Consider the following 24685-nt stretch of genomic DNA (forward strand, 5'->3'; position numbering starts at 1 on the left):
GTCATGTACGGTACACATTCCCTAATGAAATCACAAAACAGGTCAACCGAACCCTTGCGTTCGTTGCTAACCGTTTTTGGTCAATTTTCTCGAGTTACTGTGTGAAATCATTGATCCATCATTGAGAAAAAAAAACACTAGTTTGTATTTTTTACCTGCATTGTAAACTGATCTATAATATTGCTTTTCCTGCTATTTTTATGCCATTGTTTTGAGCATCAGTCGACAAACAAAAAAATTCTTTGATGACTTATATGTTACACCTCAAAACGGTAGGTGGCGCCAGAAACCAGTAAATATTTTTTTTAAGGCAAGTGCGATTGTATTTGGGAGTACTGTACTTCTTGTGCATGCGATAGGGATATGTTATCTTTTCATAGTTGCTCTAGTGTGTACATGTGTGTATTTTTGTTGTAATGTCTATTAATTATGCGTACAGTAGCTACACAATTGTTGAATTTTAATGTCTGGATGCTTAAAAAAAATAAAAATATATCTTTGGGATTGAGTTAATGGGAAATATCCAAGAAAAGATTTGGGAATTTTAAAAAAATCATATATATTATATATATATATATATATATATATATATATATATATATTGCCAACTTAATTTACTTTTTGGGGGGAGAAAATTAAATAATTGAATTAATGTTTTGGATAGGCGTGCACGCTATCGTTTGCCCTCTAGCGGAATAGCATTTAATTGCAACATGCCACGATATTTTAATCACATAGATGTACATTAATTTTAGTAAATAAACAAAAATGATCACATGAGAAAATGGACAATCCTCTGATTGACTGCCTTGAGTAAAACAAGCTCTAGCTCCGACGAGCAAACTTGTACAAATTTACATTCCATCATCACCTTGCAGCCCGATAGAGTTACGTAATAATTGGTCGTGACGTCATCGCACAGCGGGGAATTTAGCTTTTAAACCCCAAGGGGGCATGTTTGTTTGCCTGTTACTTTTTATGCCGTGATTCATTCAACATTTCAGGCTCTGCAATAATAATAAAATAATAATAAAGATGTATGTCAATGTTCTAGTGGTTTTATTGAGAAAAATAGTTGAGTAAGGGTGTCGTTTTTCACAACGAGCCTCCATGATGCACCAATGAAGGCGATAGGCGGAGTTGGCGGAATTGGCAGCAAGGAAAACGTCAACATACTTGACTTTTGTTTTAAGGACATTTCCCCCACACTTCTTTCTGCGGATAAGGTATTTACGACACTTTAACACGAGCAAATATCCCCGATGGGTCGGGCATGTGATCCAGGGAGTTCTCGCTCCTACCATCAATGAATTTATGCGCGAATTTAGACTTTTAAAAGCCGCATACGTGGCAAGCGTGTGTGACGATGTACACAGTGCGCTCCGTAGAATTAATTTGTTTAACTCTGAAAAAATAACGACTTCTAACTTTTTTTTGTGGGGATGGCAGGAGAATTTCGTCAGCTTTTCTGAGTTCTTATGATCGAACGTGGTAATTGCATGCGAATTGCGTCAGTTTAATTGCATCAGTATTTTTCTCAAGAAAACCACTAAGAAACTACTCTAAAACGATTGGAATAATATTTCAAAAGAAAAACTCGATTTGCTAATTATTAAAGAACCCCCCCCCCCCCCTTTTACGTTGCTTAAAACGCGCACATTTGAAAGTGAAAATATTTTATAATAGTAGAAATACAACACCACGTGGTCAAAATAAAATAGGACGAGTTCAATGTTTCAATAATGATACACGCTTTAACGTTTTTGTTTACACTTTAACGCGATAAAAAACGTATTCGGATGTTGTATTTTGTGCTGCCTTCAAAAAGCAAGTGATCGTCGGAGACGTGATATTTTTCAGGTTGAAGTTTCAATTATATCACAAAATACTTGCAGCAAGTAGAAATTCGCAAAAGAAAGGTGAAATCTATTTCTTTCATCACTTTTTCTTGAGTAAATTTCCTCTTTGAATTTTTCCTCATGACGAGTACTGAAAGTTAAACACATGTCTGTGAACGCAGCAAGTGGGCGAAGTGTACTTGTGGTGCTTTCACTGTCCCAGTGTAGTAACGAGTATCAAATTATTTATATGAGCTTTCAACTGCGTACAGTGAACATAATCCCTGCACATCACTTTAAGTTTCACTATGAAAATTATATGTATTTAAAACAACTAAATACGACGTAATAAGATTTTCAGGTGAAGGTTTGGCGCTAAACCGATTGCTTTCCTCTAAAACTCATTTCTGGCGGAAGCTCTGACAGTCAGTAAACGTAGCATGTAGGCGAGGTCTACACGCGGTTGAAAGAAATGCGGTAGTAATTCTACGCTGTTGTGTTTTGATTATTATAGTGTTCATCTGCCACTGTAATCCTAAATTGCGATGTCGATAGAATATGTTAGTATGTTTTACTAGTAATTCACGACTGCGTCTTGTTTTATCGCGGTTGAATCCGTAGCCGCACGTGCGTCCTCTTCAAGATTTTATCGTCAGTAGTTTCCTTTTTTTTTACTGTTTCTAACTCAAACGGGAGCTACATTACCGGCTGCTCAGGTTAGTTTGACTTATTTGATCACGACTGTACCCTGGTCGGTGTTTTAATTAAAAAAAAAAAACAAAAAAAAAAACAACGCAAAAGGACGTGTTTGAGATATGGGGGAAGTATCCTGCTTAGTGACGTCACGACTCATTTTTAATTTCGCCACAATTTTCAATCATAGTTGCTCATTACGTACTTTTTGTTTCAATGTTTTTTGTTTTAAATAAGTTATAAGCGCTGTCAAACCTTTTGTGTTATCTAACATGCTACGGGTCGCACCCTCTTGAGCAACATCTAAATTAGCATAGTAAGTGTTCATTAAAAACAAGGATAATATTTGAATTCCCACATTTTATCTTTATACCAATTTAGGATTGGTATAGATCATGGAACATACTTGAAAGTCAATAGTGATTGAAGCAATGAAACTTACATGAAGCTTTATTACGGTCAATTGGTTTACACATGTTTCAAAGATTCACGGTGCTTTATATGCTCTATAGCGCCACCAAGTGGTCCAAAAGCTCAAGAAGTTAACTGTTGAAAATTCTATGGCTATTCTTTAAGAAATTGACATGAGTGAGCTTGTGTTGCTATGTAAACAAAACAACAAGCGTTACCCGTTTTAATTCAGAAACAATAGCTTTTTGACTATTTTTTTTTAAACCCTAGAACCAATCAAATTGCACGCAATCCTTTTTCGGGTCTTGCCCATAGGAAGCGCGCCTTGATACGCGCTTCCTGGACACGCCCATTTAATTTTGTTCCATCACTTCTTCAGTCTGGATTTTGCTTTTACTCAGCGTCCATTTTGTCGTCACAGATGGAGAAGCAGCTCCAGGAAGCGGAGAGCGACTATCAAGCAGAGAACCAAGATTCTTCCGAGCCCGAAGCCCGAGCGGGCTGGAACAGTAAAATCGAGTACTTTTTGGCTCAAGTGGGATTCAGCGTTGGTCTCGGCAATGTCTGGAGGTTCCCGTATTTGTGCCATCAAAATGGAGGAGGTGAGAATGACTTTTTTTTTTTTTTTAAATGTCACCCATTGAGTACCTTAGTATCTTTAACCCCTGTGTTACAAATTTTGGAAATTCCTTTGATTTATGTACGTATTTTTTATGTGCTATCATAAAGGAATCCATGGGAAGGGCGATGCAATTTTCAGCACATGATTAAAATATGTAAAATTTCAAAATGCAATGATACTGACATTTCTTTGTGATTGCAGCTGGACGTACAAAAATATTCACGGTCCAAATTCTGGACCATATAAAACCATTATAATTATGATTTTTGAGATGCATTTTATTTGGATTTATTACATTGATTTTCCTGCGATTTTTGTAACATTCTTTTGAGCGACGGTCAAACTATGTCTGCAAACAGAAAATTCTTTGTTGACTTGCGTTTTACCTCAAGACAGTAGGTGGCAGTAGAGACCAATTAACGTCTATTTAACACGCTACAAAAACAGACCATGCCGTTTTTTTGTTATTAAATTTAACCTATGGATAAACCTGATGCCATTGATTGAATTTCTGGACTCCTAGGAAAGACGTATAAAAACGTTTTTGGCAGTGAATGACAAGAAAAAAACGACTCACTCTTTCTCGTCTTCGAATCGTACGTGCACAGGAGCTTTTTTGCTGCTCTACGTGGTGATGATGCTGGTTGTGGGGATTCCCTTGTTCTTCCTGGAGCTGGCCGCCGGTCAGGCCATCAGGCAGGGAAGCATCGGAGTGTGGAAGTTCATCTCGCCCCGTCTTGTAGGGATCGGCTACTCCAGTTGCGTGGTGAGTTAGGTCCAAAATGTTCTCGTCCGATGGAGTCGGGACGAGGCCGTCACTTTTTCCGTTTGAACCCGTGTCTTGTCAGGTGTGTTTCTTTGTGGCGCTCTACTACAACGTAATCCTGGCGTGGAGCCTTTTCTACCTCGGCAACTCCTTTCAGTCCCCTTTACCTTGGACCTCGTGTCCAGAAGATGCCAACGCGACAGGTGCGGGAACCTTTCGTGTCCGATCTCGGCAGCCGTCGAAGGAGGAAATCACGATTTTTTTTCTTCTAGTTCCCGAATGTAAGGCCAATTCCACCACGTCCTACTTTTGGTACCGCAAAGCGCTGGACGTCACGGACTCCATCAACGATACGGGCTCCTTCAACCCGTACATCGTCGGCTGTCTTCTGGCGGCGTGGGCCATCGTGTGCCTGGGAATGTTCAAGGGGATCAAGAGCTCAGTCAAGGTGACTTTGTTACTTCACAAAAGCAAACGGCTGGGATGACATCATCGTCCGAAAACTCCAATCGATATTTACCTTCATGAATTATGCTTCCTTCTGCACTTAAAGCTACCCAATTATAGCGCTAATTTTGTCCTAGATGCACGATTTCAAATCCACGAATGACTTCATAATCATCCATTTACTCTTTTATTTAGCTAAACCGGACCATGTACAAACAACTTTATCCGCCATGTTTGTTTTTACTTTGTCTCGTTTTTAGATCTCCCTGACGTGAGATTTCATCCGCAAGATTTCGCTCGACAAAAAAAAACAAAAAACGCCTCATTTAAAATGCTATCTTCAGGCCTGAAATAATATCAAATCTGCAACTTTTTTAGCATCAATGACGAGTCAAATAATACATAATCAGATAATAATGAGCCAGAAACCGGAAAGCGAAACGCTTGGGAAGATCGAGAAGAGGAACAAAACAGAGACGTTGAAGTTAAATAATCGAACACTTCAATAAAAAGCAGATTTTTCAACCAAAATAGACTAACCTAGATCAGTGTTTGCGATATTAAGAAGATGTATTTGCTTAATATTAGATAAGCACTAGTCAAGGGTGTCAGCTACCCTCCATAAAAAACGTATTTGATGAGAATTTTGTCATTATTTTGTTACTATTTTAAAAGACGAGAATTCTCGTTCTTGGCACATAAAGAGTTGACATTTTGTCCTAATATCTTGAAACTTGTTAGGTGATGTACTTCTCCTCCATCTTCCCCTACGTGGTTCTGTTCTGCTTCCTCGTGCGAGGTCTTCTCCTGGAAGGAGCCTTGGAAGGAATCAGCTACATGTTCTACCCCAAGGTAACGCCGCAGATGACCGATTTTCTCCTCGTTGTGGCCCTTGATTCGCTGATGACTTTCCCTCCGTGCGCACAGCTGGAGATCTGGGGAAACATCCAGGTGTGGCGGCAGGCGGCCACGCAGGTCTTCTTCGCGCTGGGCCTGGGCTTCGGTTCCATTATCGCGTATTCCTCCTACAATCCCAAAAGCAACAACTGCCACCGTGACGCCTACACCGTGTCATTTATCAACTTTTTCACGTCGGTGCTGGCCACCTTGGTGGTGTTCGCCGTGCTGGGCTTCCGCGCCAATAAGATCGTCTTGGAGTGTGTCGTCAGGTATGCTTGATGAAAGTTGGAAAATCCACCTCAAAACGATATTACCCCGTGGGTGTCTTGGGGGAAATTTTAAACCCATCTTGATTTTTGATATTTTTGATGTGTGACATCAAAGGAAAAGCATACAAACAAACATTAGGAGGCTAAATCAAATTAGCCCATGTCAGGCTCATTTACTGCCATTCAAAATTGGAAATATTTTCAATTTTGGACGTTTGGATTTTTGCATTAATCCTTTCAATGGCAACTCGCGAGCAGGGCACAATAGAAATCTTCGTGTTGACACCCAAAACCACTGGGTGGCGCTAGCGGCCGACTTATGACATTTGCAAGCGTTTCAATGACTTCGATGATTGGCTTAGTCTGGACTCCCTTAATCCAAAAGTCTTCAAAAGCCGTAATACTCTGATATAAATATTCCTATTTCAATTTCATAAATACTATATATATATATATATATATATATATATATATATATATATATATATATATATATATATATATATATATATATATATATATATATATATATGTTTGTTTGTTTGTTTGTTTGTTTTGTTTTGTTTTATACATTTGTCACATTTTTACAATTTTTGTACATAAAGTACACTTTGGAAAAAAGGCAGATGCCGACATCCATCATAATTATTATGCAATATATATCGTGTAATTTTGTTCTGGTTTTTCCTCAGTAATCTGAATCGGCTGTTGGAGAATGCCCAAAACGGTTATTTGGACCAAAGCGTGTTGCCAAGTTTTAACCACTCGGACCCGGGTTCTTTCGGCTTGGAGGCGTACGCAAACTGGTTTGAGCAACACGGAAGCGCCGTCAACGTCAACTTACACGGCTCCATTTCCGGGAACATAACCAAGTGTGACCTGGAAGAGGAGATGAAAAAAGTTGCGTTTTTCAACTTCGTGGTTGAGTTTTGTTTCACCCGCGCGCACAATTTCAAGCGTGTTTGCTTTCAGGGCGTCCAGGGGACCGGCCTGGTTTTCATCGTCTTCACGGAGGCCATGTCGCTGTTGCCCGGGAGTCCCTTCTGGTCGGCGCTCTTCTTCCTCATGCTGCTCAACTTGGGCCTCAGCACCATGTTCGGCACCATGGAGGGCATCCTGGCCCCGCTCACAGACCGCTTCAGGACTCTGGCCAACAACAAGATCAAACTCACAGGTTAACCCCCTGAAATAGTGTGCAAAAATGTCTGGTACTAATCAATCAGCTAATTCCCTTGTAATTGATTAGTTTTTCGCCTAATCTCCTACTTTAGTACCTAAATATTTATCTTGGGTTACAAACTTTATTTTCTTTTTGCAACACTCAACACACAGTGCGTCAGAGCGTGGTGAGCGGCCGCTAACTCTCCCCGTAGCGCTGCCCGCTCCCTTCTTCCTGTTCATTCCCCACAATGCAAGTTTTCTTAAAGGGCCAGCCTGTGTTGTCATTTCTACATGCGTCCGCTTATGCCCCACCCCCTCCCCTGCATGTACGCCTCTGCACAGCTCTCTCACTCACAGTCACAAGCGCACTGCCTGGAAGAGTCGTGTAGTTTGTTGCCAAAGCGCATTATATAATGCCTAGAAAGACGAGCAGTGGTTTTGTTTTAAGCCAAAGTGCTTTGTTGTTTTGCAAGACCGAGTATTAACAGGCTGTTAGAGCGCTTTAAGCTAAGCAAATTAAGCTGCAGGAATTGGCAAGGGAAATTATTTGCTTGCTTCCTCATCTGTCCTGTTTGTATCAAAACAGTTTTGGGCTGCCTCATGGGCTTCCTGATTGGCCTGCTCTTCACCCAACGCTGCGGGAACTACTTTGTCATGATGTTTGACGATTACTCAGCCACCTTGCCGCTCATCATCGTGGTAGTGTTCGAGAACTTCAGCGTGTCTTGGCTATACGGCGCGGACAGGTGAGGAAAGTGCCGTAAAATCCCCTAATTTAACATTAGTATCCTATATAGCCTAGCATGCTAACTAACGTTGTTTATGTAGCATGGGTTTGTGATTGCATGTTACATGCACGGTGTGGGTGTTTTGTGATCCATTTCAAATGATTTTTGCCGCCATCTTGTGGCGTCTCACGCAATTTTCCCACGGTCTTTGTAAAAGGTTTCTGGACGACATCGAGGCCATGCTGGGCTGGCGTCCCTCCGTGGTCTACAAGTATTTGTGGAAGTACATTTGTCAGCTGGCCATGTTGGCACTGCTGGCGGCCACAAGCATTCGCATGTTCATCAAAGCGCCGACTTACATGGTGTGGGATCAAGACACGGTACGTATGAAGGATTACAGTTCTGCTTTCACGGCAACGTCCTCAAAAAAAAAAAAAAAAACACATACATGGCAGGCCATTGCCACTATAACACGATTTGGCAACAAGTAGTCTTTTGTTCCAATTGATTTGCTCTCAAGTTGAAAAGGAAATGCACTGTCATTATAAAGCAATTCGATTTGCTAAACCTGCCGTTTATTTAATTTTTTTCAGTCTTCTGAGAGGGACGAGCCATACCCCGGCTGGGCTTTGGCCGTCTTAGCCTTGCTCATCATCTTCGCCATGCTGCCCGTGCCGCTGGGCTTCTTCTACACGCTTCTCCAGGACAGGAAGCGGGCGGGCTCCGGCGTCGCGGCGGCGAATGAGTACGCAATCGTTAGCACTAAAAGTGAAACCCCCATGAGCAACATGTCAGATGTTAGCCTGTTGAACGGCGCCGCCGCTTCACCCTAAACTCGGTTTTTCGGATCTCCTTTTATCGGTACAACGGGACCTAATGTCGGTAATTTGCGTCTGCAGTATTTATTCGCACGCAACGTCAGATTTTCCTGCAGTTTTTGCAACATTCCGTTGAGCGGCAATCAAACTAGAGCAGTAAAGAAGACTTGTTTCACCTCAAGACAGTAGGTGGCGATAGAGACCAGTTAATGGCTTTTGTCTTCGCGTCATCATCACGTCACAGGATAAAAAGACCGTACCGTTTTTCAAGTTTTGGGATGCCACTGAACAATTTGAGTGGTTGAAGAAAAAAAATATTACGCATTTAAAAGCATTTACAAAATAAGGGAAAAAACGTAATGTGTATAGTTTGCAAAGTGCACACGGGTTAATGTAAATATGTTAATAGTCAGCATAAACATGAGCCTTTTAGATAAGAAGGGAAACATAACCTATGGGCCTTGGCCTTTCAAGTTTTTTGATCAACCCGTCCTAGCGTTCAGGGATTATTGTTTATGTTTCCAAGGAACAAGCATATTTATTTTTCAATAGTGTCTTGTCAAAACAAAGTGATTTGACATTTGTCGTTTTTCAATGGCATGGTTTATAAAGTGTTCATGTACAGTTGTTTACTGCAAAATGTGAAAATGGGATTTATATTGCCGTTGTGAAAACACCCAGTGCCTTTATTTTTCATGCAAGAAAAAAACAATATTGTGGCATGTCTATTTTTTGGATATTTCTCACTGTGAATCGTTTTCAAAGTGAAGTGTTTTGTGTAATATATTATGTCAACACTTTTCATTAAAATTCTTTGAACACTTTCATGTTTATGTATTGAAGTATTTGATTATCCCCCATTCTGTCCCTCAGTCATCGAATATGAATTTTGCTTTCAACCCGCTTGGATGTCCTCCCATTGTCTTTTTTTGCCTGCTTGTTGTGTGGAAGACAACGTGTCCCTTGCGGGACCGCGAGGTGTCCCGGGAGCTCGGTTGTCTTGGATGCGCTTGTGAGGACAACACCCGACACCAGGTAGGGACCATTTCCACCATTGCTTTCAAACCAGCAAAAGTGCATCTAACCTCTGCTTTTCCGTCCTTCTCGTCCAACTTGATGGAAGACGTTTTTTTGCTCTCGGTGCTGCTGCTGCTTCCCGCAAGCTCCAGCCAGAGCTCCTCAACCCACCAGGATCGAGAAACGAGCCATTCAAATAAACTAATCGGTGAGTCTTTTAGTTTTGAAATGACGCCAATAATTTCCTAATATTTTGTGACCCCCGCAGATGTCCATGTAGACCAAGACAATGCCAAGATCGGGATTTTTATAGCGGCGGCGGCCGGAACCTGCGCCCTCATGGCTGTTGTCTACTGCATCTACAACAGGTTCTACAACAAGCAACCGTACCTGCACACACAGCTCCAAGAAGATCCAGGTAAAAGAAATACATTTTTAATCGTAATTTCTGCTAGGGACATGCATTTGGTTATTATTTTAATTTCGAAGCCTTTGCTCATTCCATTAAAAAAAAAAAATGGAGTTGACGTCATTTGACGTCAATGGCACTCCTTGGTAGCGTTTTCAGTGACTTCCTTCAATGACAACGGCACTCAAAAGTGGTCATATTTGTGGTTTTTTTCCCCCCCAAACATTTTCTCTTCATTTAAAAAAAAAAAAAAAAAAATTGCGTCATTTGACGTCGATGGCACTCCTTGGTAGTGTATTAGTGATGCCTTTTTATGTCAGCGGCACTCAAAAGATTTAATATGAGTTTTTTTCTTTCTAAATTTTGGCCCATTCCATTTTTTTTTTTTTTTAAATAACAGCGTCATTTGACATCGACGGCGCTCCTTTAGAGACGTCTTTTTACATCAGCGGCACTCAAAATGATTTAATTTTTGTTTTTTTTCTGAGCCTTCACCCATTGCTTAAAAAAAACAAGGGCACTCAAAAATTTTCATATGTGTTTTTTCTCCCCCAGTCTTTAACTCATTTTCATGAAAAAAAAAACGTAAAAAAACGTCAATGGCAGTTCCTGCTAGAAATTTCCGTGACGTCTTTTCACGTCATTGGCACTCAAAGTAGTAATAATGGAACATGTTTAGAAATTGATGGAGCTGTCAGCATTGTAAAAACCCGGCATGTGTCAAGCGTTCACGTCCTCTGTAAACGCTTCAAATTTGTTCTCAAATGGAATGCAAAATGTTTTGATTTTGTCTAGATCCTTCCTCTGCGTATTTCCAAGCCTCGGGCGAGGCGGGCGTGCGGCGCGCCGGCTACGGTTCCCTTTCGGACACGCCCTCCGTCATCTCTGTCCCCCCTTATCTGTCCCCCCCTCCTTCCGCCATGCCTTTTCCTCCCCTCTTCGCCTCCCCGCCCCCCTCCTCCCCCGGTTCCTCCTCGCGCTCCCTCAGAACCATCTCGGCCAAAGACCTGCAGCGGAGTTGTATCTGATCAAAACCGCAACCACTTTGTAGTCCTTGTGTGAACGCTTTTGTAGTCCAAATAAACCAGATTCCAAAAACAGCAGGCCTGCACTTACATGCTCATTCCCAAAGGCATGAACTCATTGACTGCCGTAGACGGAAATACACGTCAAAGGTCCATTTAAACTGGGAAAGTCTACGTATAATTTATTCACCATGAATTTTTTTGCCTTTTTTTTTCTGCCCCCCACTCCTAAAAAAAAGGCCATATCAAGTAGGCCCCAGTCACTATAATAAAAGTTAGCAATAAGTTGCTACAATTAGTTTGCTCTTGATTTGAAAATAAAACGTATGTTCCTGTCACGGCATTACATAAGATTTGCTTCAATTTGATTTACAACATTTACAAACGACTCATTCACTGCCGTAGACGGAAATAGACGTCAAAGATCCGTTTTAAAGTTCATTGCAACTTGTGCTCCAAGCATTTAAAACATTGTTTTTTTTTTTAACATAACACTTAAAATCGTGCATACAGCGAGATCTTTTCATATTTTTTTCAAATCGACCCATTCACTACCAAAGACAGAAATAGACGTCAAACATCCAATTTAACTGAATTGCACTTGTGCTCCAAACAATGAGTTTTTTTTAATATACAAATCTAAATTGTACGTTTAAGTTGTTTTTTTATTTATTTTAACTCATTCACTCCCATAGACGGAAATAGACGTCAATGATCCATCTGAACTGATTTCACAAAACTTGTACTCCAAACATTTAGAGGATAGTTTTTTTTTTGAATGTGTCAATTTGTACACACAGTGAGATCTTTTTAACATTTTTTTTTTTGCTTGATTATTATTAATCCGGAGAGAATTTTGAACTCTTTCCATGTATCATCCTACTACTCATCTTCCCAGCCCCACCCTGGTGCATCCTCCCTTTTGTTTTCGTCTCCGTCCATTCATGGCGCGTGCACTCCAAGAATAGCGTGGGGGGGGGTGGGGGGTGACATGCTATACCTGAGACTCACTGGATGGGTCCCACTCGCTCGGGGAGATTAGGCTGCGGTAATCTGGACTCAGGAGGAGCAACGAGAGACGGCCGTCAGCCATGACTCCCGTCCAAAGTTGCCTCCCGCGGCCATCCCGCCTCCCGGGGACGCAAAATCCTTTCTTTGCATCTTATTGATATCTTTACAACCTTGAGGACGACCACAATTGGACAATGTTTTGGAAATCACTTTTACTCCAAGGCAGCTAGAGGTGGGTGCTTCGCCTAGATCCCATTTTTTTTCCCCTCAATATTTGATTCTATTTTTTTTTTTTTGTCTTTTTTTCTTGAATTTGAGGTTTGGATGTGTTAGCGCGCGCACCGGCACAGGACTTCAACTGTTGGGAGGGAGCGCGCACAATCTGGACCAGTCAGGATGGAGATCCGGCCGGACAGGTTTAAGGCCGTGGCTGCCAAAACTCTGGGCAAAATATATGGGTATGTACGTACAATGGCAAGTTTACATACTTAAATAATATGTATGCTTTTATTCATATATATACATTCATAAATATACATATGCATTGATATACAGTACATGCAGAATAAATCACATACATATATGTGTGTAATTAAACTATACATAGTATACTGTATGTAATTTTATATATATATATATATGTATATATATATATATATATGTATATATATATATATATGTATATATATATATATATATGTATATATATATATATATGTATATATATATATATATGTATATATATATATATATATATATGTATGGGAGGAAGTAAGTTCCACAAGTGTTTGAATGTGTAAAATATTAAAACAAAAAGATTATGTTCAAAAATGCGCAATGAGAAAATCTCACCATCGACAACATTGATTTGAATACCCACAGGAAAAGTGAGATTTTTTTTTTTTTTTTTTTCCCTCGTGCACGGCCGCTCAATGTAAAGTATCACGCACAGGAAACCGCCATGAATAATTGATTACTTTGCATGTCATGCAATAGCTTAAAAAAGAAGTGAAAAAATAAAAGCGGCGGGGGAAATCAGCAAAGTCAAAATGAAGGGCAAACATTTATGTATATATATTTTTAGATACATATATAAATTTACATATTATACATAATAAATATACATAAATGCTGTATATATATATTAAGTATACATAAGCGTGTATAACGAGTGTATATTAGTGACCATGTTTAGAAACATTGTCATAATAATAAAAGATAAGATACTTTTTTTTATCTATGTATGTTTATATTATTTATTTACTCATTTATTATATTTGGTAGGTACTGTCATAATACAACAACAGGTTTAGTAAGACCAAAATACTTGCTGCTGTCCCTAATATTTTGCATATTTGTTGTCCGAATACAACTCTGTGTAAAGCAATTCTATTTACCTCGTAGCTCACTCAATTAAATGGAATATTTTGGTTTTACTTCCAGTTCTATTTTACTACCTATTCGACCACGTTGAGTATTTTAATGTAGATTCTCAAATTTAGCACGATCGTTTGGACAGCGCCCCCTTTCTCATGGAATGGACTATTCCAATTTTTCAGTGGCAAAACGAACTGAGAAATGAGAGCAGCTTTACATGATCAAAAGTACATTTAAAAGGAGCTAAAAATAAATATTAAAAAAACAGCTCCTTAAAAACATACAGCGTAAGGAATAAATTAACTCATTCAACCCCAAAGACGTATTTTTACGATTGAGTCGACATTCCGAACCCATGTACTAATTTATATATATTTTTTTTTTTTTAAAATGTCATGTTTGGCGAAACGAGGTTCTAAAAAATTGCTGGTACTTAATGAACTAAGTACTAGATTACTTTAGGTAATCTAAAGTCATCAATTCCATAATTAAGTATGTGAATCAATATGACTTTTTATACTACTAATGACTTGTTTTGGTAATAAATTACTTCAGTGTTTAAGTACCTTACTACTAAAGTACTAAAGGAATCAATTACTTTTAGTTCTAAAGAAATATAAATAGTAATCAATTACTTTAGGTAAAGTAATGCATTACTTTAGTTCTTAATTCATTTAGCACCAGCCAATTTTAGGCCGTCTAACCAAACACTTAAAAATATCAAGTACTTGGGATTGAATGGCTAGATTCTTGAAAAACGTAAAAATACGTCTTTGGCATTGAATGAGTTAAAAAAAAGATTGCAACCTCCGATTTTGCTAGTAGCAATAATACATGAGTGTGAGTACTTTTTTTTTTTTTTTTTTTTAACCCCTGTCCGTCTGTGTAGGAACTGATCTCGGGGCGGGAACGGATGACGGACTTCCTTTTCTTCCTATCTTTGCGCGGGATTTGATCTAGTGTCTAAACACTTAAATCCTATCCAGAAATAGCCTCCCTCTCCTCCAAGCTGTCGAGCCACGTAAATCCCCCGCGCACCTTAAACTCGTCACGGTGTGCCCAGCCCCTCCCCCTAGCGGGCCCGTCCCGGGATTAGTCCTGTGGACACTTCCTCCGGCTCGCTCTCGCTTTCGTGCGTAACACGCTAGCAGCCGCACGCCACGCCCGGATCAAGCCTACAGGCCTTAAGTCACTACTCAAGTACTCACACTTAACCCCCGTGCCGTATTTTGTCCAGTCCTTAAAGGCATTTGACATCGAAGACAATAGGGAGCTGAAATTTCACCCAGTCAAATTTCAATATGGCACGACCAACGTAGTTGTCGCGCTTCCTAGAAAGTGACATCCCTTGGCTAAAATACTGCGAGTAGAATATGGAAGAATGTGTCCAAAAAATGGACACAGTAATGGACACGGTACCGCCCAAAGGAGTAAACATGCAGATTTTAATGTTTAAAATAAAATATTTTTTTGAAGTTTTGATTCAGTTCCATGCACTGATATTGAAATGACAGTGCAATTGGAAAAAAAGATGTTTTTTGTTGTTGTTGTTTTGTTTGTTTGTTTTTTTTTGCTATCCACAGGAAAAACGTGTGTGAGATGAGCCCCTAAAAGGCCTCTACCTGTTTTGACAATCTATAGTCATTTTTAGCCTATTGTTTTTTATTTAATATTTTTGTTAGGTGTTTCTCGATCAATAGCCCAAATCGGTCGGAATTGACACAGAGGTTGAGAAGAATTAAGCCAGAATTCTGAGAGCGAATCAAAAAAATCCTGAGCTAAAAATAACTATCTATAAATAACTATGAATAAATATCTTGTCAACCTTTGTTTTTTCCAGTCAACAAAATAGATCACAGCAAATTTAAGTTCACAATTTTCATCCAATTTTCCGCGCGTGAGACGAGCCCCTAAAAAGCGTCCTCGTAGAGCGCAACGAAAGGCGAGCTGAGGTAACCCGGAAGGATTACGACGGATTGCCTTCAATTCGTGCTCAAACCATCACGAGTCAAATCAATACAGGGGAAAAAAAATGCTTTCAAGATGGAAAAAAAAAAAAAGCAACTGTGGCGAGAAAGACAAAAATAGTTCAAGGCATCCAGAGATATTAATAATTCACATTTGAGAATCTATTAATACTTGATAAGTATCAGCGACCCACTCAAAAAGCACCCGTTTGGATTCGCTTTCAATAGGACACGTACGATTCGTCACATTGGATATTAACTCATTCAATCCCAAAGACGTATTTTGACGTTTTTCAAGGGTCCAGACATTTATATTTCTTTGCAATTTTTTCAAGTAATTTGCTCAAAACAAGGCTCTAAAAATGTCACATACTAAATGAATTCAATACTAAATGGATTTCTTTAGGTAAATGAGTACTAAAATAATCAATTACTTTAGGTAGAAATATTGTGTACTAAAGAAATCAAAGTAATGAATTGCTACATTTATTTAGTGGCAGCCATTTTAGAACCCTTCAAACACTTGTCGAATGATATAAAAATAGCTGAGATTGAAAGATGAGATCAGAGGTGTCAAATTCATTTGGATTGTCGGCCATTTTAGTTTCTATCACAGGGCAATTATGACGGATATTCAAGAAATTTTAAGTAAAATATGACTTTTGCACATTTACCTAGACTTGAAATCAGAGGACAAAAAAAAAAAACATTCAAAGGGGAATTGGTTGCAAAAAATGCTTTTTTTTGGGGGGGGTCTTTTTTTTCTATTTATTATCTACTTTTAATTATTTTAATTTTACCAGTTTTTTTTTCTTATTTATTTTTTTTTAATTTGGGCAAATTTGGCATTTTAGTCAGAAACTTTGAATTAGTACGTTACCACATAAAATGATTGAATTTTAGATTCTAATGAAAGGAAAAAAAAAACGTAAAAATGCGTCTTTGGTATTGAATGAGTTCAAATTTAAAAGGGCATCTGAAATCCTGCGGTTGCACACGTGCGCACTCCCTGTCGAGATGCGTCTGTTTAAAACGTCACGTTCACATTTGCGAATGCGAAATCGGCGCACACCGGCCACAGTTCTAGCAGGCTTTTGCTGACATTTCTTTTGCCGTCTCACAATAACGTGGGAAAAACTTCTGCTCATTTATCTCGGTCTCATCTTTTGCATCTCAACGCACTTAAAAGGGGGTGTGTAGACTTTTTATATCCTCTGTAGGGATATAAAATACGCAAGTATGCCATTTGACCCGGCGAAAGCCTGCTAGCTTAATGCTAACGGCGCACGCGGAAACGCCGGCGAACTTCCAGGGCCCTGGAGAAGAAGCAGGAGAACGGCGAGACCATCGAGCTGTCGGCGGAGGGTCGACCGGAGCTGCTGGAGGAGAAGGAGATGCCGGTGGTGGACTGCACCTGCTTCGGCCTGCCGCGCCGCTACATCATCGCCATCCTCTCCGGCATCGGCTTCTGCATCTCCTTCGGCATCCGCTGCAACCTGGGCGTGGCCATCGTCAGCATGGTCAACAGCCACACCGTCTACAGGGACGACAAGGAGGTCATCGTGGTGAGCGGCGGAAAATGGCCGTAGACGGGCTAAGATCGCGTGTGGCCGTTTTGGAACCCGTCAGGCAGCGGATGTCCGAACACCAATGGTGCTGCGACGCGCGTGGCCCGAAAAATAACCGGATACTCGGATTCATGTATTCTTTATCCTCTGTGAAGAATGACTCATATGGCGTATTACCAATGAAATAGTACAACACGACAAATTGCATACATGTGAATTAAAAGTACTACAATTTAACAGAGAAATAATTGTTTTATTGTTAAATCTCATATTTTACAAATGCGTTTGAAAAATAAAGTAATATTTTCACTTTTAAGTACTTTATTTCGATTAGTTTATTGTGAATAAATGTGAGGAAAAATAAAAAATACATCTTTTGTAATTTATTTGAATTTATTTTAATTTTTAAATTTATTTATTGTAATTATTACATGTAAAAATGCAAATATAAATGCATATAAAAATGAAGATGCAGTTTTTGTAAAACTTTTTTTACAGATATTACATATTTGAGCCTTTTTATACATATTTTATTAAAAATTAAATACCTGTATAATGGAAAACATGAAATATTTTGCTGTAAAGTATTTTGTGTTTTTAGTTTGATTTTTTTTTATTTAAATTGGTTAGTTTATTGTAATTATTTAATATAAAATGCAAACAAATGCAGCAAAAAAATGTAAAGATAATTTACATATCTACGTATTTTAGCTCTTTTTTTTAGTTTTACAATACTGGAGATGAATTAAAAATTAAATGTAACAGAAAACATCAACCTGAAATATTTTGCTTGTAAACCATTTACCGCTTACTTTTTTTTTTTTTCTTACAATTTCAAACTGACAGAAAGCGCAATTCGACTGGGATCCCGAGACAGTGGGAATGATCCACGGCTCCTTCTTCTGGGGTTACATCGTCACGCAAATTCCCGGGGGTTTCATCTGTCAGAAGTTTGCTGCCAACAGGTTGTCCCTTCTCGCCGTTTTTTTGTTTTTTTTTAATGATTTGCTATCGCTAGTCTTTCTTCTTCTTTCTTCATTTTTTTTCCAGGGTGTTTGGCTTCGCCATCGTGGCCACCTCTTTCCTCAACATGCTGATCCCGTCGGCGGCCCGCATGCACTTTGGCTGCGTCATCATCGTCAGGGTCTTCCAGGGCCTTGTGGAGGTGCCGCTTTTTATTTATTTATTTATTTATTTTACGTATGAAATAGCAAATTAAAGCAGCTAACGCCGCGCTTCCTCTGCGGTCCTGCAGGGGGTGTCATACCCGGCCTGTCATGGCATTTGGGCCAAATGGGCGCCCCCCCTCGAAAGAAGTCGCCTGGCTACGACCGCCTTTTGTGGTATTTGCAGTTATTGAACCTTATTTGTATAAAATGCCACAAGGTGGCGCCAAAGCCTTCGCCAATGGAAAAGTAATAATTGATGTAAAGGAAGTGACGTCACAGTTTAGCAGTTTTCAACATTTTTAGGGGGGCATCGAACCCATATTTTTCACGGGGGTTTACTCTTGTACAGTGGTGCTTGAAAGGGGGTACGTAAAGGCACTTCAGGGGGTACTTGAGGTTTTAACAAGGTTTCTGCAGGTATCAGCAAATCGAATGACTTTAATGTTGTGACAGAGAATTCGTTTTTTACATATATTCCGTAAATGTATTCAATGATTGGAAATGCGTTATTCTTTTCAAATTAAGAGCAAATTAACTGGCACATAAAGCAACTTATTGCTGAATACTGTTACGTTTTATACGGGTGCGTATTTTTCAGCAGATGAGCCCGAAATATAACTGATGATGTTACACCAGCTATCTGGAGACGCCGATAAAAATACCGCCAGAGGGTTAGTTATATAAAAAAACAAAAAACTGACAGCAAGAGTGTTTTAAGTCCTTTTTTTCTAATACAAAATAGCTTTTTTCTTCTTGTTATATACTGTATTTTGACTCAGCATTATTATTTTCAAATTAAGAGCAAACTAACTGGAACATAAGACAATCTATTGCAAAATTATGAATTTGAATACAGATTCACAGTGACATGTTTTTTTAATCAGGTTCTTACGCGGGCGCCGTGATTGCCATGCCATTGGCCGGGATCCTGGTCCAGTACTCAGGATGGTCCTCGGTCTTCTATGTATACGGTAAGACTTTCCACTACGGGAGGGACCCTGACGTGTCACACGACACTTTGACCAATCCAGGAAAGCAATTTTTACGACCTCCCGCCAGGAAGTTTTGGGATCATGTGGTACTGCTTCTGGATCATGGTGTCTTACGAAAGTCCCGCCGCCCATCCCACCATCACGGAGGAGGAGAGGAAATACATCGAGGAGAGCATCGGCGAGTCCGCTCAACATTCCGTCTCGGTGAGGGTTCTTTTCATCTCCGCGTGCTTTTCGGTTGCGGCAAACGTCCGCATGTGCCGTGTTGCAGAAATTTAACACACCATGGAGGGCCTTCTTCACATCCATGCCGGTGTACGCCATCATTGTGGCAAACTTCTGCAGGAGCTGGACCTTCTACTTGCTTCTCATCAGCCAGCCCGCCTACTTTGAGGAGGTCTTCGGCTTTGAGATCAGCAAGGTGCGTGCGTGTTTGAAAAATAACGTCTTCTTTAACCGCTCCTTCGTTTCCAATTAGCTAATTTAGCACTTTGTTACTGTTACACAAGCTAGTTTTAGCTTACTAGCCAAAGAAACACCTTTTTTAGTATATCTTTTTTTTCTAATCAAGTTGCTTTTGCTTTTTTAGCGGAATAACAGTCGAGTCAACGCTAGCTAGCTGTCAATGTTGTTAGCGATACCAAAGAATAACGGCGAATGCGTTATCTTGTAGCCTACTAGCCAAAGAACCGCCGTTTTCTAATATTTAACCATTTTTCGTCCAATCATGTTATTTTGTCAGCTGTCCTACTAGCTAATTTTGTATTTTTGGGGGACGAATCAGTTCACAATATTAGCTAGCTGTCAATGTTGTTAGCGATACCAAAGATTCACGACGAATGCCTTATCTTGGATGAATCAGTTCACAATATTAGCAAGGCTTTCGGGAATTGTTCTAGCGGAATAAAAGTTGAGTCGATGCTAGCTAGCTTTTGATGTCATTAGCGATGCAAAACATTCACATCTTGTAGCCTACTAGCCAAAAAAACGACTGTTTTCTCCATTTAATTATTTTCCGTCTTTTTAAGTCACTTTGTCAGCTATCCCACTAGCTAATTTTGCATTTTTGGGGGGTTAAATGAGTTCACAATATTAGCAAAGCTTTCAGAAAACGTTCTGGCAGATTTCAAGTTGATTCAACACTAACTCCTCCTTGATGTGGTTAGTTACACAAACAAATACTCGTTTACTAGTATTTCATCATTTTTCATTCAATCCAGTTACTTTGTCAGCTATTCTACTAACTAATTCAGCAATTTTTTTGTGACGGTTCACAATTTTAGCAAAGCTCTAGGAAATCCTTCAGGGGAAATAAAAGTTCAATCAACACTAGCTAGCGCTCGATGTTTTTAGCTATATGAAACAATTGTGACAAATACGCTTTCTTAAAGACTACTGGCTATGAAAATACCTTTTTCTGCTGTTTATGACTCAAGTAACCTTTTTTACAGTCGTCTTAGCTAACTCAGCTAGCTATAGGAAAACCGTCAACTTTTACTAGATTATATTTGGAGTTTCTTTCCTTACTTCATGCTAATTTCTGTGAGTTTGTTTTTTCAGGTGGGAATCGTGTCAGCGCTTCCCCACCTGGTCATGACCATTATCGTGCCAATCGGAGGCCAGCTTGCCGACTACCTGCGCTCCAACCACATCATGACCACCACCAATGTCCGCAAACTCATGAACTGCGGAGGTACGACCAGATGTTTATTCAGCTGTGTCGAGGCCAGCGTGACTCGCTGTGTGTTATTTTTAAACAAGGAGAAAAAAATCAATAGTGTGGTGTAATGGAGAACATTGGCAGTGTACGTGAAAACCTGAGGTCATTAGAGGTGGCTTTTTTTGGCTTCTTCCTGTCAGGTTTTGGCATGGAGGCTACCCTGCTGTTGGTGGTGGGCTTCTCACACACAAAGGGCGTGGCCATCTCCTTCTTGGTTCTGGCTGTGGGATTTTCCGGCTTTGCGATCTCAGGTGAAGTCATCTATTTCACTCGCTAACAATCCGTATGTCTAATATACGGTATCCGCTTCATTTTCATGTCCTCGTGCATCCGCTCACGCCCCACCCCCTCCCTCACTTGGGAGAATCATGAGTTGTTGCCAGAGCGACCTTATCTAATGCCATATAGTGCCTTATTTTGCGGCTGAACAAGACCGAGTATTAACAGGCTGTTAAACTGCTTCAGGCTCCACGTTACTGTACATGTATACAAATATACGTCTTTTTGAATAGGTTTCAACGTGAACCACTTGGACATCGCGCCGCGCTATGCCAGTATCCTCATGGGCATTTCCAATGGGGTTGGTACGCTGTCTGGTATGGTTTGTCCGCTTATAGTTGGTGCAATGACAAAACACAAGGTAAGACACAATTGAATCTTCGTCTTTTGAACATACTTTAAACAGAACTCTCTTCTTAAAGTCTTTTTTTTTTGTTCTTGTAGACGCGTGAAGAGTGGCAGGGTGTGTTTCTCATCGCCTCGCTGGTTCATTACGGAGGTGTTATATTTTACGGTATGTGTCTATGGTACCTCATACTTTCTAACAGACTGAGGTGGCAAAGTTGTCACGTTGAAAAATCACGTGAAATTTTATTTAATTTAATCCTAAAGACATATATATTTTTTTAAGGATTTCGTTCAATCACAGGTACTTATGTCTATATATTTTATATATATTTTTTCCCTTCAAATGTTTGGCTAAAGGAGGGTCTAAAAATGGCTGCTAATATTTAACTATGAACTAAGTACTAATGTAAAGTAATTGATTAATGTAGGTAATAAAAGTACTAAAGTAGTTGATTAATTTAGGTAATATAAGTTATTTTTGTACTCAAGTACTAAAATCATCAATTACTTTAGGTACTAAAAGTGATAAAATAGTCAATAACTTACGTAATAAAAGCGCTAGTTGATTACTTTAGGTAATATAAGTTATTTTAGTACTCAAGTACTGAAAATAATCTATTTAGTTACTAAAAGTACTAAAGCACTTGATCATTTTCAGTACTAAATTAGTCCATTTCTTTAGGTACTAAAGAGTTATGGTAATCTATTAAGTTAATAGAGTATCCGATTACTTTTATTTGATAAAGTACTAAATTAGTTGATTAATTTAGGTAATAGAAGTTTTTAGTTGCTCACCTAAGATACGGAACGTACTAAAGTAGTACTTTAGGTATTACAGTCTTAAAGTAATAGATGATTTGAACGTATAAAGTAATTGATTACTTTATTTGTTTTACTGGACGCTTGGCTCTGCTGCCCTGTGGAGTTCCACAGGGGTCAATTTTGGGGCCCCTGCTCATCACATTAGATTTGTTGCCACAGGTTCTACCTACGGTTTCGAAATATCGGTCTTCCTCTCACCGATGCGTTAGATTGTTGTCCCGTTAGAGAAGGACGCTTTCTCTGTCATATTTCTCATCTGATGTGCGAAAGGCATCTTCGCATCCGGAGAGAAGCAAGCCTGGGCCGAGCCGGAGCAGCTGAGCGACGAAAAATGCGGCATCCTGGACGAGGACGAGCTCGCCAACGAGACCGAGGAGCTGTACCGTACCAGCGGCGGCTACGGGGCCACCGCCCAGGGGGCCGACCCCAACGGGGGCGCGGGAGGCGGCTGGGTGTCGGACTGGGACAAAACGGAGGAGTACGTCCAGCCGGCCGGAGGCAACAATTACCATCACGGTGGCGAGGACGAGCTGACATAAAATCAAAACAAAACAAAAAAAACACTGCGCTGGGATTGTTTACAGCAACTAGAGCAGCTTCACTTGGCGGCAGGTGGAACTTTCAAATGGTCTCCATCCCACGTGGAGCCTTTTCTACACAAGTCCGCCCGCTTGAGGGAGACTGCACAGTGGACCGTAGTCGACGTGTATTTGTGTGTGGTTGCATCGTGTCTTGGGCCTTAGAAGGCCTGCCTGTGTTTCTTCATTTATTCTAGACATTTCTCATCGTGGATCTCATTTGTACACCTCAAGCAATATAGAAATCGTTGTTTCAATCAAATGCTGAGCATTTTTCCCCCCATGTGCACAATTTCAAGACATCTTGTGCCAATGTAGCGACACCGTTCGGTCGCTGCTTTTAGTTTACGATTGATGGTATTCGGCGCATCTCCGCGAGTTTTAAAGGTGCATTGAGGAAATGGAAATGTTCAACGGATATTTCAAGCAATGTGTACAAAGAGCCCCGGCATGCCACAAACGCAATAAGCCTATTTAGCGACTTAGAATAGCCGCAGCGCGAGTGGCAGACTCAAATGCTGCATTCGAGGAAAGTAGGAAGTCACAATTATCCCTATTGGAATGGCCAAGTTCCGACTTCAAAAGCGTTCAAGCCCAACGCAAACGACCGAGATAACTGATAGTAATGAGTAGTTTATTTAGTGAAGTCCTTTTTTGTTCAGACTTTCGGATTTTCCACTTTCTTTGAATGCAGCATTTGACAATCGTTGAGTTTGGAACATGGGGAAGGCTTGAAGAAATTTACGTGGTGAATAAAAAAGAAAGTAAGACAATTTTAACTTCCCTAATGCACCCTTAAATCAGGGATTTGCAAATGTTTAGTCGATGTTCAATGTATCCGTACCCCAGAAAAAGACTTTTAAAACAAATATGAGCAGTAACACATTCCAGGATTGTAGCTCTGTTTACCTCTGGATGAATTAACTATTAAATGTCATTTTTACCGATTTACTGTTCATCTGTTTTTCTTTGCTGTTAAAATTTACACATTTTAACCAATTAGTACCGCGCCCTCATACTAGCCAAGCAAAATGTACGCCGACCACTCCCCCAAAAAATTAACCAAGCAGTTAGCGGCGCGCTTTGATGACGTCACGAATAGGCGTGTCGGCCAAACGTTGAGAGGCAGCGTTTTAGCGAGTTTTATTTTATTATAAAATATGCAGTTATGTCAAAGGTAATGTATATTAATCATTTTTTTTAACTTCGGAAAGTTTAAAATAGCACATTGTGTGACGGTGAGCCTCGCGCAGGACGGGACTGTTGCAAATGACCTCTCGTTTGCGTTTTCTCAGGTGTGTGCATTTCATTTTTCCCATAATGCCGTGCTGCTTCTCAGACCACAAATTGATCGGCACACTAAAGAGTAAGGATGTAGATATGCGAGTGAGGGAAAATAGATTTTGTTGGCACTTACGCTGCTGCACGAAATCAATGGGATTATCCTGCACATCCACCTGGCAGCAGGAAGCTGATAGCAATTAACCCGTCAAGTGTAGTTGAACCTCTGCGAAGACGGAGCAGTAATTAAACCAACATCATCATCTTCACTTGCTTTACATCTTTTATTATTTACTAAATTAATATTTACTTTTTGTCAGCGAAAGTTCTGCGCTCAGTTTTAGGTCCTCCTCCTGACCAGCAGAGGCCGCTACTTTGCAACATTTCCCCCACAAAACAAACGTAAGGATGACTACACCAATTAAAATAAACAAATTAACTCGAACCCTTAAACAATTTAAAGTTAAAT

At 39.9% G+C, this 24685-nt stretch overlaps 3 protein-coding genes across 6 annotated transcripts; all 3 read left to right on the forward strand.

Moving 5' to 3' along the window:
• The first annotated feature begins 1089 nt into the window (after positions 1–1089).
• On the forward strand, positions 1090–9477 carry LOC148409870 (sodium-dependent neutral amino acid transporter B(0)AT2-like). 3 transcript variants are annotated; one of them, XM_088439468.1, is made up of 12 exons: positions 1091–1226; positions 3364–3544; positions 4173–4330; positions 4413–4533; positions 4603–4778; positions 5519–5629; positions 5705–5946; positions 6639–6846; positions 6919–7120; positions 7694–7853; positions 8053–8215; positions 8429–9477. In XM_088439468.1, the coding sequence occupies exons 1-12, from the start codon at positions 1122–1124 to the stop codon at positions 8666–8668; spliced, it is 2067 nt and encodes a 688-aa protein (XP_088295594.1). In that variant the 5' UTR covers positions 1091–1121; the 3' UTR covers positions 8669–9477. The 3 variants fall into 3 exon arrangements, with proteins under 3 accessions (XP_088295593.1, XP_088295594.1, XP_088295595.1); XM_088439467.1 differs by having other exon boundaries at positions 1090–1226; positions 4413–4778; XM_088439469.1 differs by lacking the exon at positions 1091–1226 and adding an exon at positions 2290–2554 and having other exon boundaries at positions 4413–4778.
• Positions 9478–9532: 55 nt separating this feature from the next.
• Positions 9533–11107, forward strand: LOC148409871 (uncharacterized). The gene is made up of 3 exons (XM_088439470.1): positions 9533–9878; positions 9939–10088; positions 10875–11107. The coding sequence occupies exons 1-3, from the start codon at positions 9536–9538 to the stop codon at positions 11105–11107; spliced, it is 726 nt and encodes a 241-aa protein (XP_088295596.1). The 5' UTR covers positions 9533–9535.
• Positions 11108–12118: 1011 nt separating this feature from the next.
• Positions 12119–23882, forward strand: slc17a7b (solute carrier family 17 member 7b). 2 transcript variants are annotated; one of them, XM_088439445.1, is made up of 14 exons: positions 12119–12347; positions 12434–12573; positions 16772–17024; positions 17874–17992; positions 18078–18192; positions 18283–18370; positions 19081–19167; positions 19256–19392; positions 19460–19609; positions 20749–20881; positions 21049–21159; positions 21421–21548; positions 21632–21701; positions 22628–23882. In XM_088439445.1, the coding sequence occupies exons 2-14, from the start codon at positions 12512–12514 to the stop codon at positions 22894–22896; spliced, it is 1722 nt and encodes a 573-aa protein (XP_088295571.1). In that variant the 5' UTR covers positions 12119–12347; positions 12434–12511; the 3' UTR covers positions 22897–23882. The 2 variants fall into 2 exon arrangements, with proteins under 2 accessions (XP_088295571.1, XP_088295572.1); XM_088439446.1 differs by having other exon boundaries at positions 12449–12573.
• Positions 23883–24685: the final 803 nt, after the last annotated feature.

The sequence above is a fragment of the Hippichthys cyanospilos genome, chromosome 17 (assembly GCF_059441005.1).
Source record: "Hippichthys cyanospilos isolate Australia breed blue-spotted pipefish chromosome 17, RoL_Hcya_1.0, whole genome shotgun sequence".
Classification (NCBI taxonomy): Eukaryota; Metazoa; Chordata; class Actinopteri; order Syngnathiformes; family Syngnathidae; genus Hippichthys; species Hippichthys cyanospilos.